This window comes from Geotrypetes seraphini, chromosome 3 (genome assembly GCF_902459505.1).
Source record: "Geotrypetes seraphini chromosome 3, aGeoSer1.1, whole genome shotgun sequence".
Taxonomy (NCBI): Eukaryota; Metazoa; Chordata; class Amphibia; order Gymnophiona; family Dermophiidae; genus Geotrypetes; species Geotrypetes seraphini.
In genome coordinates this window covers 208,879,373-208,899,131 of record NC_047086.1, presented here as the reverse complement: position 1 = coordinate 208,899,131, position 19,759 = coordinate 208,879,373, and the positions used below count along the sequence as shown (strand labels likewise).

Genomic DNA, 19,759 nt, shown 5'->3' with positions numbered 1-19,759 from the left:
TAGCATTCTGTTCGCCCTTTTTGCCACTGCCGCACATTGCTTGGATGGCTTCATCGACTTATCGATCAGAACTCCCAAGTCCCTTTCCTGGGAGGTCTCTCCAAGTACCGCCCTAGACATCCTGTATTCATACATGAGATTTATGTTACCGACATGCATCACTTTGCATTTATCCACGTTGAACCTCATCTGCCATGTCGATGCCCATTCCTCGAGCCTACTGCTCCAAAGAAGCTGGAGTCTCTGTACAAAGTGATACCTCTTCCAGGATGTGACAAACAGCAACTGCCACATCAATTCCTCATGGTGGAATCCACTTTGAAAAATCATCGTCAGTCAGTGTCTACTCCTCTGTTCCGCCTGGTAGAGAGGGACACACGATGGATAAGTTTGGGTGCCGGCTCTATCAAAATTCCATGCTGGCATATTGGTCAGGAAACTATAATTTTTGTTTTTCCTGTTACCTCAAATACTTGGTCAAGCAGTTTTCTCCTTTTCAAAAATATATTTCTGCTCGTATGGCCAAGGGCTTCCAACAACTTGTAGTCTCTCTTCTACAACTGTGAAAATATATGGTTTGCTCTGCATATGACACCTTTGAGCTAACCTCTAGAGCAGCTGCCATGTCCTTGGCCATGTGCAGACTTGTGTGGCTATGAGTGTCTGATCTTGATGTCAACCATCAGGATTGTCTCGCCAATGCTCTCTGACTGGGTGACGAGCTCTTTGGAGATTCCACGGAGAATGCCACTCAAAACTCCCTGTCCATGAAACACGTTAGGATACTTTGGTTAAACCAAAGAAAAAATCATCTCCATCCAGACCATTCAAACCTGCTTCTTCATATCAATGTGGGTTTTCTGCAAAGGTTTTTGCTCCTTCTCATTCTCTACCGAAAAAGCAGAAACAACAAACACGTCAACTGAAAAATCAGCCTGCTGCTCAACCAAAATCTTCTCAGCCTTTTTTATGTGTTCCTGCAGAGCATTGCCAATGTTCCACTGCTTTACCCTCTCCCACCACCCATTGGAGGGTATCTACAAACTTATATCCATTGTTGGGAGCTCTGGGTGTTACAGATTTCTGGGTGTTACAAATCATACGGGAAAGTTACTCTCTTCATTTCAACTCTCTCCCTCCAAATCAACCTCTAAGAGAGTCTGCTTCCAACCCTCCGCAGTCCGCTCTTCTTTTTCAGGAGATTCAGTCCCTTCTTCTCCTCAATGCCATCAAAGAAGTTCCTGTCAACCAGCAATCTCAGGGTTTTTACTCCTGATATTTTCTGGTGCCGAAGAAGATGGGAGGGCTGTGTCCAATTCTGGATCTCAGAGCTCTCAACAAGTTTCTAGTAAGAGAAAAGTTTTGTATGCTATCCCCAGCTACTCTCAATCCCCTCCTAGCTCTATGCTCTCTGGACCTCAAGGAAGCCAACACTCATATACCAATTCACCAGGCTTCCCGGCAATATCTTCATTTTCAAATCAATCATCGTCATTACCAATACAAGGTGCTTCCCTTCGACCTCGTATCTTCTCCGAGGGTCTTCACGAAGTGCCTGGTAGTGGTGGCAGCAGCCCTAAGGTCTCATGGTCTCCAAGTCTTCCCTTATCTGGACGATAGGCTGACCAAGTATCTTTCATCTCAGGCTGTTGCTCTGGCGACGAATCGCACCATCTTGTTTCTTCAAAAATTAGGGTTTGAAATCAATTTTCCCAAATGAAAACATCCATCCCAAAGCCTGCAGTTCATTGGGGCCATTCTACATACCACTCGGATGAGGGCGTTCCTACCACTAGAACATCTGCATACTCTTCTGCAACTGTGACAGCGAGTGCTTTTCTTAAAGATCGTCTCAACATGTCACATGATGGTCCTCCTAGACCACATGGCCTCCATAGTCCATGTTACACCTCTGGCCAGGCTTCATCTTCGCACTCATCAATGGGTCCTTGCCTCTCAGTGGTCTCAAGCGACAGCTCGTCTCTCACAGCATATTTCTGTGACCTCATCTCTTCGACAGTCACTTCAATGGTGGATGGTTTCCTCCAATTTGTCCAGAGGTCTCCTGTTCCACTTACCCCCTCATCGCAAGGTGCTCCTGACGGACGCCTCAACTTATGCTTGGGGGGTGCAGCTGGATGGTCTTCAGACTCAAGATCATTGATCCTCCAGGGAGCGAAAATTCCACATCAATCTTCTGGAACTCAGAGCAATTTATTATGCTCTCAAAGCTTTCCAGCATCTTCTCGACAATCAAGTCCTCCTTCTTCGTACAGACAATCAAGTAGCAATGTACCACATAAACAAGCAAGGAGGTACAGGCTCTCGCCTACTTTGTCAAGAAGCCCAGAAGATATGGTTTTGGGCAACTGCTCACAGCATCTTTTTGAAAGCAGGGAGTCAATACCTCTACCAATTTTTCCTACTCTGCTTAAGCAGAATCAAGGATCTCTTCTACATCTCAACCTGCAATCCTTACACCTGACAGCTTGGTTTCTCTCGGGTTGAATGCATCTGATTTTCATCTCTCTCATCCAGTCCGAGACATTCTAGATGCTTCCAGAAAACTGGCCACTCAATAATGTTACCAACAAAAGTGGACACGGTTTTCTTCCTGGTGTCTTCTCCATCATCATGATCCAGCCTCCTTGTCAGTTGATCTGGTGCTTGACTATCTTCTTCATCTCTCTGACTCTGGACTTAAATCTACATCTATTAGAATCCAATCAGTGCTATTACTGTTTTTTACCGACCAGTCCAGGGAAAACCTCTCACTGCTCATTTATGAAGGGGCTTTTCAATGTGAAACCACCTCTTAAGCCTCCTCCAGTAGTCTGGAATCTTAATGTAGTTTTTTCCAGATTAATGAAGCCTCCATTTGAACCAATGGCTACAGCTCATCTCAAGTTTCTCACCTGGTAGGTTGTCTTTCTGATCTCACTCACTTCAGAAAGGAGAGTCAGTAAGCTTCAGGTGTTAGTAGCAGATCCACCTTTTACAGTTTTTCATCATGACAAGGTGGTTCATTGCACACATCCAGTTTCTGCCTAAAGTTGTCTCTGATTTTCATCTTAATCAGTCAATTGTACTTCCAGTTTTTTTCCTAAGCCTCATTCGCATGCAGGAGAAACAGCTCTTTACACTCTGGACTGTAAGCATGCTTTGGCCTATTATATCAACAGAACAAAGCTGCATAGAACATCTCCACAACTTTTTCTCTCTTTTGATCTTAACAAGTTGGAGCATCCTAAACTAAACGAAACTAAACCTTAAGTTGTTTCCAAGAGAAAGATTTCCAACTGGTTAGCTGCCTGTATATCCTTCTGTTATGCTCAGGCTGGACTGCAACTGGAGAGTTATGTAACAGCCCAAAAAGTCCGAGCTATGACACCTTCTGTAGCTTTCCTCAGATCCACTCCAATTGAGGAAATCTGTAAAGCTGCCACCTGGTCCTCGGTTTACACCTTCACCTCTCATTATTGTCCATTCTCCAGATGGGATGGCCGTTTCGGCCAGCCAGTATTACAAAATTTATTTTCTTGAAGGCCAACACTCCTACCATCCCATTCTGGTTAGCTTGGCGATCACCCACATGTGAGAATATGCTGCCTTCTTGTCCTGGAATAAAGCACAGTTACTTACCGTAACAGGTGTTATCCAGATATTCTCACAACCCACCCACCTCCCCTGATTGGCTTCTTAGCTAGCTTATCTGAACTGAGGGACCACCTACGTCGGGTGGGAAGACACTTGCTCATGCATGGTGTGGGTTATCACAAACTTTCTGAAAGTCTTAAAGTGGCGATGCACTTTTAAAGTGTCCGTACCGGGGCTCTGTTGGTGATGTCACCCACATGTGAGAATATCTGCCTGCTGTCTCTGGATAATAACTGTTACGGTAAGTAACTGTGTTATATGTGGCAAACTTGAGGACAGGTGAGGAGAGGTGAAGACCAGACATTATCACTATAAGCCAAAGTTAAGTGATAGTCTGATTGTTTTAAGAAAAATTTAGCTAAAAAATTTTTGACAAAAAATTAATAAGAATAATAAAGGTTGGACCGACGAAGAGTAAAACAGTCGGAGATTTATACCCTGATGGTGGTCTGAAGGTCCATACAATTCATTATGATATGAGTATTTAATATAATCAATGTGAGAGTGTTTACCATAGTTGAAAAATGTGTACTATACTATGGAGTGTGAGTCCTTAATGTGAAATCAACTTAGACAATCACAGTACATGATATTATTGAAAGCACAACTGAGGCATGTATATATATTTTTTTGTAAAACTTGAGGACAAACATCTCACACAGTACCCCTATATAAACAATGTTAAATTTTACAAGCGGTACACTGATGATATTTTTTTACTATGGGAAGGTGAAATCACAGAATTAGAACATTCTTTTCATGGATAAACATCAGAGATGAGAATTTGACATTCCAAATTACATATGACCCTATTGAAATCTTTGTTTTTTTTGACTTGCGCATCACTAAACATTTTTATACTTTTACTACAAGAGTGTACAAAAAAAAAAACAGATAGGAACTATTTTTTGGAATATAGTAGCTACTACCAGCGAGCTCTGAAGGCCAATTTACCATACAGTCAGTTCCTACACACAAAATGCATATGCACCAAAAGATAGTGATTTCAAGTAACAATCATGGAATCTGGCCAGAAAATTCAAACACCAGACAAGTACATCAAGGATAGTTTTTTGAAGGCCGATGCTTTTGAGAGAGATTCATTACTTCAAGTTAGTGTGCAGAGATGTCTACCCGAATTGGTCTATACATGGCCCGTGATGTACAGAAAATAATCCTCAAACACTGGTATATTTTAGAAAAACATTCCTGCTTCAAGAACAAACTCCCAGTGACCGCCTTCTCGAGGGACAAAAATTTAAAAGAGAAATTGGTATCATCTCTCTTACTATCCATGAGACCTGATGACAGTCCAGCACCTGTGGGCCATTATATCTGTGGGAAGTGTAGTGTGCTATGATTGCTCAGTGTAGTGTGCTATAATTATAGATCATTTTACTCATCCTAGGTCCAAACGAGACTTCTATTTGAGATACAACTCAGACTGTAAATCCTCCTATATGATATATTTGATATATTTGAAAATCTATATTGGCAAAACCAAGTGCATGGTACGAACAAGAATAATTGAACACTGAAGCTGTATCAAAAGAGGTGTGACATCTGCACCTTTGGTAGAACATTGGAATACAATGGGCCACACCATAGATGATTTTAAAATTTTTTGTATTGAAGATTATCCAATGGAGTACGAAAGAAGGAGACTTTGACAACATTTTGATACAAGAACAGAAAATGATTTTTGACTTTCAAAGTCTCACCTCGCATGGATTAAACTTAGAGTTAGAGCTCATGGTCTTTCTCTAAAGCCTCTCCCTTTTTTCAAGTTCTCAGCTTATATTCTTTGCGCCGGTAGAGGAGCATTTAATTCCTTTTATCACATTTTTACACGCCTTGATGATGTCATTTTTTAGCACCAGTAGAGGAGCCTTAAAGTGGTGAGCTTTGACAGAGACTTCAGCAGTTGGAATCCAAGAACAGTACCAGGTAGAGCTTTGGATTCTTGCCCATAAATAGCTAAGAAGAAAAAAAATTTTTTTTTTTTTAAATTGAATCAGGTTAGGCAGACTGGATGGACCATTCGGGTCTTTATCTGCCGTCATCTACTATGTTACTAAATGGCTCTCTGCATAATAATGCCTGAATCTTAGACTCTTATCACCAAGATGATGGCTACTAAGAATGTCAGAGCCAGCAGTGACACCTCCTGTAAAGGCTCAAACAGAGACTTAATGAGCCCCATGAAAACAGGAACGGCTGTCATACTGAAGGCCTTAACCCAAACGCTTCCTTCAAAAACCTGGCTAGGTCAAGCCATACTGGCCTGCAGAAACGTTAAAACCACTGACACCAGGGCTTTTAACGGCTCTACCTTGTCCTTCACACACCAATGTTGAAACAACTTCCAGGCCTTTGCATAGGCTACAATTGTTGTTGGTATTTTGGCTCTAAGGAGGGTAGCTATGACCACTTCTGAATAACCTTTCCATGCTAGAACTGCATGCTCAAGAGTCATGCCGTAAGACCAAAGTGTTCCAGACTCTCCATGGGAACTGGATAGGAGATACAATTTAAGACCTCTGTCCTTTTGAAGGCACACCAGGTCGGCATACCATAGCCAACACTGCAAATCCAGCACCACCAGGATTACCACCCCGGAAGGCTCGCTATCTGCTATATGACCCAGTCTATCATGGCCACAGGGGGAACACATAGAACCAGTGGGAGCTAAAAGGTCAAATAATTCAAGGAATAGGATTTTAGAGGTGGGGGACTCTGTCCATAGCCCCAGAAATCTTCAAAAACCACTGTTGTAGACCCCCACCCCTCCAATTTTTTTCTCATAGGCTACTACAGCCTGTACTCACTATGCCATGCAGGAGCTGGGAGCTGCTTAGGCTGTTACTGTAGCCAAAGAACATCTGCTTCAGAAAAGCCTGGAAAACTGGATAGCTTGCTTCTTCAGAATATTCCTCAGCCCTACCAGCTAGACTGAGAACTCAAACCCCCACTGGAACTCATACGTGAATTTGGGGGGAGGAAATGCAGTCAGCACCCAATCCTGGTAAAAAAAAAATACCACTGAGCCACTCAACCTGCACTCAAGCTCTCTGCAGACAAAACCTGGAGCAAGCTTTGCTCCCAAGGGAACGGTTCCTGAGCTCCTGGATTGTAAGTGAAGGCTGGAGATATAGGTGCCTTGCAAAGCATGCTGCCTCTTGGCTACAGACTTCTGCCTTTAAAGTCTGTGTCCTCTTGCAGCTAAAGATGTCCCAAGACTGGGAACCTCTCCAGCACCACAAAGCCTCATGACTGGATAAAAACTTGAACTTAAATAAACACAAGCAGAACAGACAGACTCCTACCTTCTCACGTGTAGAGTAAAGATGAGGAATTACAGGACAGCCTAGAGTGATGGGAAGCAGAGTAAAAATATGTAAATGAGGCTCTCTATGATCAGGTACAGAGCCCACAGGTTCAAAACTGATGTTCCTATTGCCCTAGAATGTAAATTTCATCCTTTGGCAACACAACTTGTGATTTGGGGAATATTACCTATAGTCAGGATCCTAGACACATTGTACCAGAATCAGCCCCTAATCCTTCATCTTTCTAATTTCCTCCTAGTCATGAACTGAACCTGACTGAACCTTCAGCGCCTAAGCAATAGATCCACCTTCAGGAATCCACCAAATGATTGACCAGCAGATAACAATAGGATTGGAGCACTTGGTAATGTCAGCAACAGTACAGTAGAGAACCTTGTGTGTTGAATGGTTAAGCCCAAGACCATTTCAAATAATGCATACACTTCTCCCTCCGTATTCACGGTTTCATCAATCGTGGTTTTGATTATTCGCTTGCTGGCTTATCTCCCCAAATTACGTCAGCTTGCATAGAGAAATCGCTGATTCCAAGAATTTACAGAGAAAATTGCTGATTTCCAGCACTTTCTTCACCGCGTTTTGCCTCTCCTTCAGGAACAGGCCAGGTCTCCCACCACGGTTTCACCATATTCACGATGGTTTTTAATAGAAAACAGCGAATAACATATGAAAAAGTTATTTGCAGTTTTTCTATATTTGCGGGTCTGTTAATCCCCTATCACAGCGAATATGGAGGAAAAAGTGTACTTCCAGTTAATGGGTGTTGTCCCATACATTAAAAAATAAATTTTAGCTTCTTTTTTGTTGGGCTTGCCAGATTTCTTGGAATCAAGAAAACAGTGAAGTTACCAATCTGTCACAGCTGTGCAATGGTTTTTCTGCAATGCTGAATGACATAACATAACATCGAATTTCTAGACCGCATAGCCGTGAAGTTCAATGTGGTTTACAAAAGATTAATAAAGAAAGTATAATTTAGAGATCATCATATGGAGGGAGTCTAATTAGCTATAAACCTAGAAAAAAGGAATGTTTCTAATTGTTTTCTAAAATGTGGATAAGAGTGGGATGAAGATATAAGTTGTTGAAAACCCTTATCATAGAAAGCTGCCTGAAAAGCAAGAGCGTGATCATGGTATTTTTTATTTTTACAGCCTTTAACAGATGGAAATTTAAAGATGGCATGAGATCTTGTGGTGTTTTTATAAAAGGCAATGGAAAATGAAGCCACCATGTATGAAGGAGCATGGCCATAGGCAACTTACATGCAGCCTAGTTTAAAAATTATGCGAGCCTCTACCGGGAGCCAATGCAGTTCTTGATAAAAGGAAGTTAGATAGTCATATTGCTTCAGTCTGTAAATAAGCCTAACTACGGTATTTTGGATGATTCTCAATCTAGCTTAAGGACTGCAATTTTTTGGAGATACTGGAAATTTTTAGATAAGAGGTGTTTTAGATAAGACGCACCCTAGATTTAGAGGAGGAAAACAAGAAAAAAAAAATCAAAAAACATTCTGAACCAAATTCTGCCTGTCCCCCTTCTGGTGGTCTAGTGGTAGGCAGGGATATGGTAGGCAGGCCTACTGGCCTAGTAACAGGCAGGGCCCCCCACCCCGAGGCAAGAAGGCAGGCAGGGCCCCCCCCCCCAAAGTGCACAATCTTTTTTCTCTTCTTCACTATCCATGTGTACCATTTCCTCCTCTTCCATTAATTATCACATCTCTGTATCTTTATTCCTCCCCTTTCCAGCATTATTCCATGTCCCTATCCCTATACTTCCTCCTCCTTCAGCATTTCTTTGCTCTTTCTCTTTCCCTCCCCATATCAAGCTTCATTTCCTTCCTCCTGTACTCCTCATCCCCACCCCCAGGGCATCCCACCCCCACGAGGCAAACAGGCAGGGCCCTCCCCGTACCCTCTCCGAACTCTCCCCCTTACCTTATTTTATTCCTCCAGCGCAGCTTGACGCACCCATTCCTCCATGTCCTGCCTGCTGCGGGGGCTGGGGCGAACGCAAAGGGAGTCAGAGGAATGGTAGTGGAGTCGGGGGAAGGGAGGGAGGAGAGGAGGCTGGAACCAGCCGCCACTGCTGCTGTTGCCTTAGCCGCACAGTGTCTTGTCAGGACCGTGCCGCTATGCCAGGACTCTCAGCGGCTTTCGGTTCCGATGGCTGCTGCTCGCGCCCGGCCCATGGGGAAGTTGCTGCACGTGTGAGAAGCAGGACTCGCTGTCTCCAGCTGCTTCTCTAGCGGCAGAGCAGTGCTCATGGCAGGCAGCCGTGCAGCCACTCTGCTGCTAGAGAGGTAGCTGCGTCCAGCGAGGGAGGGCACCAGAATTAAAATAAGTAACTGGGGGGGGTGAGGGTTGGTTTGGGTATTCGCTCCATAAGAAGCACCCTTATTTCCACCATTTTTTTTGGGGGGGAAGTGCGTCTTATTGAGCGAAAAATACAGTATACTATATATGAAAATGTTCATATCACAATTAAAAATGTGTGACAACATTCATAAAACAAATTCCCTTTACTACCTTAAACTTTCAATGCAAACAAAACATTATCAGTTTTGCAATTTTTTTTAAAGTTATCATTAAAGTTTTCCTCAAAATTCTCAGATTTTGACTCTCCATGCAAAATGGATTCCTAATTTTCCTAGAAACATCAAAAATTGCACATCCACAAGGGGCAAAATCAGAACCACATCAGCTTCCCCTGAAGCAACAGTGTGTTGGTACACTCAGAACTCTGCAACACTGGCCTATGTTTAAGAATTAAGCTTTTATTAAGGAGGAACGGAAGGGGGGATGACTTTTACCCTGTAGCATGTACATGCTTTGTAGGGCCAGTAAATAATGAGTGTATTCTAACTATGTGCCATGTCTGTAGTTTTTGACAAATTTATCTAATAGCAGTGTGCACTAACCTGAGTGGTGGAGATGAGCCTTGTTAAACAGTGATAAATTCTGCTTTGTCCACTGAATATCCTTTGCGTCATTTGTTATCGGGCCGACCAATTGCTTGGGAATAGCCTCAAAGACATCATTCAGGAAATAAAAAGACAAAAAGAATCCCACTAGGAGACCACAGTAAAAAGTGATCCAGGATCTTCTGAAGTTCGAGAATCTCATCCTATCTTCTACAGCTTATCTTTCATATCTGAAATAGAATTTAAAAAATGGAATAAGTACAAGGGCAGAGACCGAGGGCAAAAGAAATGCTTTCCACCTAAAGAGATGAATCCAAGAAAAAAAAAAAACCAAAGAACAAGGATCTCCACATAAACTACAAATGCAAACAAACAAATAATGGAGTCTCACAGATATTTCAATTGTGGTAGTCAGTGGCGTACCCAGGGTATGTGGCACCCGGGGCCCATCATTTTTTGACAACCCCCTCCCCCCATGTAAAAAATATTTTTTGTAATGACCATGAAACGGAATAAATGGTCAGAATAGAAACAGGCAGTGAAAATTTTCTTATATTCCAAACATAACATAACATAAATTATGTCTGAATTGTCATGACATCAGAAGTACATATGGAATAGTTGCAGGTGATGCTTGGGACAGTTCTGATTGTGTTAGTTCAGTTTTATGTGTTTTTATTTCTTTTTGAAGTTTTTGCAGTCTGTGGTTGATGTCAATTGGTTGTAGAGTTGGGGGTCTAGTGTTGCAGCTCGAATGGCTAGGAGGTTGAACAGTTTTTTTTTCTTTTGACGTTTTTGGTTGGAGGGTGTGTGAATGGTGCGTGAGTTCTCCTATGTCTGTTTGAAGTGGATTGAATTAATTAGCTGAAGAAATTAGTTACCCCCTCATCCCACACACATTAATTCTCTTCCATTTTTGTTCCCATTATAAAAAACACTGATAAGTTCCAAGAAAAAAAAATACATTAAAATAAGAAGTGAAAACAAAGGCCCCTACAGATGAGAACATAACATAAGAATAGCCTAACTGGGTCAGACCAATGGTCCATCAAGCCCAGTAGCCCATTCTCATGGTAGCCAATCCAGGACACTAATACCTGGTCAAAACCCAAAGAGTAGCAACATTCCATGCTACCAATCAATGGCAAGCAGACACTTCCCCCATAACTTAATAACAGATTATGGACTTTTCCTCCAGGAATTTGTCCAAATCTTTCTTAAAACCAGCTACACTATCTGCTTTAACCATAACTTCTGGCCACTTCGTTTTTAAGTTTAGATCTTTCCTTTCAAACAGAGACCTTGCTAGATGTCAAATACAGCACAAGGAAACTTCACATGGACTTAGCTGTGCAGGAAATGTGAATCTCCTCATGCACCCACCAAAAATGTGCAAAGGTCTGTTTTTTTCTTTCGATCACTACATAGCCTAATGCCACACAAGCAGCGCTGTTACAAACATATGCTGTAGGTCAATGCTAAGGATAACAAAGTTTCCTTCCTTGGACCAGAAGGAGATACTGATAAACCACTGGAAGAGATCCCAAAACAACACCCAAAGACCCACTCAGTGTGTGAACCAGTTGAGTGGAGTGGACTAACTGGGGGGTGGAAATGGGCCCAGAGTTTGCTCAGCAGAATTTCCCAGACCACCTCTTCCTCTCAACACATTGACACGCTGCCACCATCACCACTAGGAACACCTCACTGGGTAGGCCAGCTATGCTATAAACTTTATAAAACACATTATTATATTTTCTTATAAAGCACATATTTTAACTGAACTCTCTGACATCCTCAGCCTTTCCATTCACAAAAATAGAAGGAAGAAAAGTTCCCATTTCCTGCTATCTCATGTCCCCGGCCTATACAATATTTTTTTTCTGCAGACCCTTCAAAAGTCTGACCAAATCCTCGTTTCACTTGCATTATAAAGTACTGAGGATGCCATCTCTCCCCAATCCCAGGTCCTAAAGTCTAAGACAGTAGCGCAAACTAATGCTGCCAGATTCAGGAAAAAAAATTTCGATTCGATTCAGCCTATTGAATTGGTTTTTCAATTCGATTTTCCTGCCCAGTTGGGTGATTTTTTTCAAAACTCCTGGTGGGTTTTATAGCTTTTTCACCCCCCTTTGGCTTCTCCTAACCACACTGGCGCTGTGGTGTAAATAAAATAAAGAAACAAAAAGGACTTTTCCTCTCTCTGTTAAATCCTAACTCACGTTTGCAGTCCAATACCAGCTCTGGTAGGATACACATTTCAAATCTGACATATTATAATCACAAAACAGAAAATAAAATTAATTTTTCTACCTTTTGTTGTCTGGTTATATTTCAAATCCTGTTGTTCCAAGGCTCTGGTTTTCTTCTGATAACTTGCTTGCCAGGGTCTCCTTCTTTCTGCATGCTAACCATCCATCTGCCAACTCTGTCCTCCCTTTCCATTTCCCTTCCCTTCCCAGGAAGTCTGGTATCTTTCCTTTTTTTCATCTCCCTCCACAGATCCACCTTTTCTTAACTACCCTTTCATCCGGCATCTCTCCCTCCTTCCCCACCACCCCAGAGTCCACCATCTCTTCCTTTCTTTTCCTAATTACCCTCCTATCCAGTATCTCTATCCCTCCTCCACACCATCCCTTGTGTCCAATTTCTCTCTCTTTCTGTTCCTTCCCTCCCTAAATCCCATGGTCCATCATCTCTCTCCCTCTCCTCTATTTTCAGACCCATTATTTCTCCCCCCCCCCAAAGTTTGGCATATGCACGTCTCTTTGAACACCCCCTTCCCTCTGTGTACTTCTAAACCAGGGTCCCCCCAAAGGCCTGTCCCCCCTTAAAGGTCTGCCTGTCCCCCCTTGAAGGCCTGCACCCCCTTGAAGGCCTGTCCCACCCCCTTGTAGACCTGTCCCCCCCTTGAAGGCCTGTCTCCCCCCTTGTAGGCCTGTCCCCCACTTGAAGGCCTGCCTGCCTTTCCCCCCCTTGAAGGCCTGTCCCCCCCCTTGAAGGCCTGCACCCCCTTGAAGATCTGCACCCCCCCAAAGGCCTACACCCCCCAAAGGCCTGCACCCCCCCGAAGGCCTGTACCCCCCCGAAGGCCTGCACCCCCCCGAAGGCCTGCACCCCCCCGAAGGCCTGTCCCACCCCCTTGTAGGCCTGTCCCCCCCTTTGAAGGCCTGCCCCTCCCCATTTGAAGGCCTGCACCCCTTGAAGGTCTGCATACACACACCCCCCGAAGGCCTGCCTGCCTGCCTGTCACCCCCCTCCCCCTTGAAAGCCTGCCTGTCTGCCCACCCGCCCCACCCTGAAGGCCTGATGCCCCGACCCACCCCGAAGGACCGATCGCCCCCCTGGCCTCCCCGCACCACCTATGAAGCAGCCGCAGCAGGATCGCGACGTCAGCGATCCCTGCGCTGCTTAGGCGCTGCTTCCTGCGCCGCGGTCCCGCCCCTCCTCTGACATCAGAGGAGGGTTGGGACCGCGGCGCAGGAAGCAGCGCTCAAGCAGCTCAGGGATCGCTGACGTCGCGATCCTGCTGCGGGCTACTTCACAGGTGGTGCAGGAAGTTCAGTGGGGCGAGCGGTCCTTCGGGGGTGGGGGGGGACTGAACGGCAAGGCCGGGAGCACCCCCTCAGGGCTGGCACCCGTGGCACACCGCCCCCCCGCCTCCCCCTTGGTACGCCACTGGTGGTAGTCGAGAGTACTAAGAGTCTATAAAGAGAGTCTCTGTTCCAAAGTTTTGTTCTCTTATATTAAAACTTTATTAAAATGACTCTTTATTGATGTGACTCAACATGGGCAATGTTTTGGCTACACAGAACCTTCCTCAGGGATCATATGGTCAACAAACTACAAATGAAAACATAAATATAAATGTATATATATATAAGCTTGTAAAACAAAGTGTATTTATAAAAACATGCATACCTATCTCAGAAAGTGAAGGAAGAACTCTAAATAAAAACAAGTCAAGGGTATAAAACAATAAAAGTTAAAAATATAAAAACATGGTGATATACAGAATGATATATGTGACCATCTAGGCAAAATCTAATAGGGCATGGAAAAGGTGAGAAAGTGCCAAAGTGAAAAACTCACTGAAAATAGTTGAATTAAAGAGCAGACTAACTACTACTACTACTACTACTACTATTTATTATTTCTATAGCTCTGAAAGGCATATGCAGCGGTGTGTATTTGAACATACAATAGACAGTCACTGCTCAGAAGAGCTTACAATCTAATTTAGACAGGGTTGGGGAGATTATGGTAGAGGTAACGATACAGTGGGTATAGGTATCTGACAGCAGTGAGTGGGAGTTAAAGAGTTGAAAACAGATTCAAAAAAATGGGCTTTTAGCTTGGATTTGTATACTGATAGGGATGGAGCATAACGTATTGATTCAGGCAACTTGTTCCAGGCATACGGTGCCGCAAGAAAGAAGGGACGGAGTATGGAGTTGGCAGTGGAAGAGAAGGGTACATATAAGAGGGGCTTGCCCAATGAAAGGAGATCACAGGGAGGAGCATAGGAGCATAAGTGAAGATAGACATTGGGGGACTTCAGAGTGAATGCACTTGTAAGTCAGCAAGAGGAGTTTAAACTGTATTCGGAAATGCATGGGGAGCCAATGAAATGACGTGAGGAGAGGGGTAATGACAAGCACTGGGTTTCCATTGAAATGAATATAAAGATTAGATTCTTACCTCGATAATCTATCTGGTAGAAAGGTACATCAGTCTTGACGAGTGGGTTATTTTTCTCTCTACCTGGAGTTATGCAAAAGATCTACCTTTTTCAGCTCTGCTTCCTTCCTCACTGGGCTGTGCTATAGCTCCTCAGTTTGTCTTAAAGCAGTTGTAAACTACTATAAGAGGAAAATAAAAAGGAGGGGATGGGGATCCTCTCTGACAAATCATTTCTGTTCTGCAATAATAATTGTTAAACAATGTAAAAAACAAAACAAAACCCAGTATGGAAAACAAGGTGGAACAAACAAGCCCCCCTACCTGAATGCAACCAATACTAACATCTGTGGTGCTGTCATTCTCTTACTTGCTTAACCAGAGAGGCCTCTTTACTCTTTGGATGGCTGACAAGTGAAGATCCCAACCTTTGGAAATCCATACCTGTCTGAGACAGTAAGCATAGGGTTACCATATTTTTGAAGCCAAAAAAGAGGACACTTGGCCCCACCTCCGGTCCCCGCCCCTTGGACCTCCCCTAGGCGGTTTACTGCTGTGTGCAGTCAGGGTCGCAGTATGCTATAATTGCACTCTGTGCAACTTGCTCTCCATGGCGACCCCATCCTTTCTTGTGCTGCACCCATGATATATCAGATTTTCAGTTGCGAGTCTATAAAATACTGAGTGGAGTAGACCAACCCTTGAATTGATAACCATGTGGAAACAACATTAAACAGTCCTCCAGCTGTAACAGATCCAAAGCATCAGGGGCAATTGCAAACACCAGCCAAAAACCAAAATAGCAGGCTCTGTGGGCTTTATTTCAAAGCATAGCTGCAGCCGAGCCTGAGAGTAGCAAAAGGAGACACAGGCCGCAAGCCATGTGGAAATAGTTCTTTTTTTTTTCAAATATATTTTATTAGAAATTTTCACAAACAGTAAACAGGTCAAGCAACAATACCACATAATTAAAATATACATCAGAATATCCCAAAAAAGAACTGTTACAGCAATTAGAAACAGGACAATTGTAATACAAAACCCACCCCCCTTCCTCCCACCCCAAACTGCCATCCCCCAAAACAAATCACATAAACGCAGTAAATAAAAAAACAATCAAAAACCCACAAACTATGGGTGAGTTTCTTTCCAGGCAATATAGGGATCCCAGATCTTAGTAAAGGAGATCAGATGGTTCGATTTCAGAGTAGTCAATTTAGTCATCATAAATAAGTAATCCAATTTGCAACATATGGACCCCATAGTAGGAATGTTCGGCTTTTTCCACTCCTGAGCAAGAACCAAACGAGCTGCCACAAAAACAAAAGAAGCCAATTTATGAACTCGAAATCTAATCCCCTTAGGACACAAATTTAACAAACAATATTCAGCATGTTCCGGACACTGAACCCCTGTAATCTGACTGGCCAAGACAAAAAACAAAATGCCAATAGGACCCCAATTTGGGGCATGTCCACCATATATGATACATGTCTCCCTGGCCACCACAATCACGCCAACATTCCCCCTCACCTAAATGATACCAAGCTCGAAGTCTAGCTGAGGTACAATACCAACGAAATAACATTTTGTGTCTATTCTCATTTAGATGGCTAGCAACAGATACCCTAAGCAAATGGGAGAGGACCCCATGCCACTGTCTAGAAGTAAAAGAAAGCTGCAAATCCCTGTCCCAGCGCTCCCGGTAGGGTGAAACTTGGTCTGGCAAAGACAACAAGGCCAAATACAGTCTGGAAACAGCACCCCGGCCGCTACCACCACCCAACGCCCTTTCCAAGTTAGTTTCCACCAATATCAGCTCATTTCGTGCATGACGTAGAAGAAAAGTACAAACCTGGGTGTACCAAAAAGAATCTACAACTGGTAAACCACACTCCTCTTGTAAAGTCTGAAAACGGACCCTCCGTTTCTCCTCCCAAAGCTGGCGTACAGTATAAAGACCCAACTTTCCCCAATTCAGAAATCTCCTATCAACAGAAGATGGCAAAAAAATCAGGAAGATACCCTAGGGAAGTATATAAAAAATATTTCCTGTCTGGAAAATATCGTACGCAAACCATCATCCAAACCAGGAGAAGCGCCTGTAGCGCCAGAGGGATTCTAGTAATAAGAGCTCGGAGTGAAGGCAAAGGCAGCCAGGGGACCGCCCACAAAAGGTGTCGAGGGAATCCAGCCCTGCTCCAGCTTCACCCACAGCTTAGGAGAGCGTGATAGCCAATCCCACAGTATGCGCATATGCACCGCTCTATAATAAGCCAAAAAAAAAAATCAGGCACTGCCGCGCCATCCTGTTTTCGTGGATGCTGCATAGCAGCAGCCCTTTACACATGGGGCCTTTTATTTCAAATATAGCTATAGACTTTCCTCTTTAACTGTTGAAAAAATAGCTTAGGGTAAGGCAGTGGCAAAGCCATAAATAAAAACAACTTAGGAAGCAATAGCATCTTAATAGCAGAAATTCTATCAGGCCACGATACCGGGCGACTCTCCCAACGATCAAGCATCTGAAATAAATCCTTCAATTTGTGGGGCAGATTAGCAAAATACAAATCATCTACCTGACTCGTAAGATTAACCCCCAAATACTTAATACTACGAGGGGCCCAGCAAAAGGGGTAGACGGCTCTAAGGGGTAGACGGCTCTCTCAGTGGTTGAATCTAAAGAAACTACAGAATTTTTGGTGGCTCTAAGTAGGATTGCTATGACACAAAACTACTTTCTTTTTGAGGGTAGTTATTATAAACAATGCCTGGGGATGGCAATGGGTGCTTCTTTTGCACCAAGGGTGGCAAATCTTTTCATGGGGTCCTTTGAGGAATAGTGGATATATCCTTCTGAGTATTTTTCAAAGATGATATGTTGGGTCAGATTCATCGAGGATGCTTTTTGTCTATGGAAAGGGATGTTGGCAGAATTTCAGGAATATATCAATGAATGTCACCCCAAAATACAGTTCACAGCACAATGGGACCAATATAAGATTTCTTTGTTGGATGCATGTGTGATTAAGGACCAGGAGGGTTTTAATACAACAGTATTTTTAAAGCCCACGAATAGGACAAGCGCTCCACCCTATAAGGGGGCAGCGGCAACAAAAGGGCTGAGGTCGTTGCCTGGGGAGGGAAGGGAAAGGGGGAGGGGAGGGGGAAAACAGGGGCAGAGAGACACAGGGTCAAGGGGGGTCAATTAGGGACAGGGACGTAGGCACATGGGGTGGGGCGAGTGAGGGTGAGGCGACCTGAACTGAGGAGGAGGCTGCAGTTCGGCCTTTGCCATGGGAAAATCACGGCGTTTGCTTATTCCCTGCGCTCTTCCACCCACGGCCTGGTTACTCTGCCTGCCCATATGCTCACCCATGCTCACATAATGTTTGGTTCCGAGGCATAGTGGTGCTACCTGGGAGGAAGAGGGCAGCTCCATTGTGGTGTTCTGGGTGAGACCAAAGTTGGTAGAGAAGGGAGCATGGGATAATTCCGGGCGAGGCAGCGGACTTGCGCCTGTGTACCTTTGGCGATGGAAGCCATGGCACATTGCTGTGCTCCGCCAATCAAGCAGCCACAGGTATGGAGGGCAGCGCTGGCCACCGCACCATCACTGCAATGCGGCCATCGCCATGAGGGAACTGCTGCGATGGGGTAGTTCCGGGTGGGGCAGCGGACTTGCGCCTGTGCACCTTCGGTGATGAGAGCCGTGGCACAGCGCCGTACTCTGCCAATCAAACATCGCAGGTAGGGAGGGCAGCGCTGACCACCGCATCATCACTGCAATGTGGCCGTGGCTATGAGGAAACCGCTGCAATGGACAGCTTGCTAGGTCAAGTGGGGGGCCTTTATCCGTTTGGCCCAGTGACGGCAGGGCTCAGGATCTGCTGCCCGAGGTGCAGGAGATGGTTTGTTTTTCCAAGTATTTAGGGGCCAAGTCATGCGGGAAGGCAGCCACGTGTTGCAGTTGGGGTAGACTGCTGCAGGGCCGGTAGTTGCGCAGTGCGCCTTGGGTCTCAGACCTCTGCTTGGCTAGCTTGTATTGGGCTGAAGTGCATGACCCTGCAGTTTGGGGGCGCATCAGAGGCCTCCACGTGACCGGGCAATCTTATTTTCTTGTCCTCAGGGATGTCGGGCATTCCGTTAGAAGGCTGAGGGGTTTTTTTTGTATTAGTTATGAGTTGGAAATTTAAAAAAAATAAATAAATGAAAGGGGGCTGTGTTAATTTAGTCATTGGTTACTTCATTCAATTATCATTCAAACATAATCTCCTAGCAGAAGGGCTAGGGATAATTAAGTTATTCACCATGTTCCCGGGTTGCAGGCGGGTTAATCTCATAGAAACATGAAGGCAGATAAAGGCCAGATGGGGGTTGCAGAAAGGTTCGGACAGTTCCTGGAGGAGAAGTCCATGGTCTGCTATGGAGAAAGACATGGGGGAGGCCACTGCTTGCCCTGGATCAATAGCATGGAGTGTTGCTGCTCCTTGGTTTTTGGCCAGGTGCTGGTGACCTGGACTGGTCACTGTGGGAACAGGCTACTGGGCTTGATGGATCATTGGTCTGACCCAGTAAGGCTAATTTTATGTTCTTAATGATGTGTGATTTTGCAATGCATCCTGTTTCCACGTTTAAATCCAATTCTTAACAACATAATGTCATCATGCAGAGGTTGATGGTGGTGGTGGGGACAAGTGTCATTCAGGCATTTTAGACTGCTAATCCCCTCTGACACATATGTATGTATCCCCAGTGTTATTTTCCGACTAGACAGGTAGGAATATGTATTTCAGAAATACAGTTATTTGCATCAAGGTGCCATTTTCATTCAGTGTAGGATATGATCTCAGTCATATATACTTATGTTGTCGTAAATCTGTTGCCGTAAATCAGGCTAAGTCAGCCGGTAGGTAGGTATGGTAAAATACATAGCATTAAGGACGGAATGCCATCTGCAAGCAAGTACGAGGCAGTGGCACCACACAACACACTCTGTGCCAATCAGATAGGCAATTGTTGATTAGTCCTCCTCTCTGTGCAGGATATGGGGGGGGGGGGAGCGGAGTGTACCTGGGCTTCGGGGCCCTTTGTTGGTGGCAGGAAGGGGGGAGGGTCCTTGTCTCAAGCTGCAGGGGAGCTACTAGAG

General features: G+C 44.4%; 1 protein-coding gene across 3 annotated transcripts in view; it reads right to left on the bottom strand.

Annotated features, from left to right (window-relative positions):
* The window catches only part of LOC117358039 (glycoprotein-N-acetylgalactosamine 3-beta-galactosyltransferase 1-B-like), a 93,814-nt gene that overhangs the window by 49,358 nt on the left and 24,697 nt on the right, over positions 1 to 19,759 (bottom strand). For all 3 annotated transcript variants that reach the window (XM_033939455.1, XM_033939456.1, XM_033939457.1), the window contains exon 2: positions 9,928 to 10,160. In XM_033939455.1, coding sequence (XP_033795346.1) covers positions 9,928 to 10,132 — 205 coding nt within the window. In that variant the 5' untranslated portion in view covers positions 10,133 to 10,160. The remainder of the gene's footprint in view (positions 1 to 9,927; positions 10,161 to 19,759) is intronic.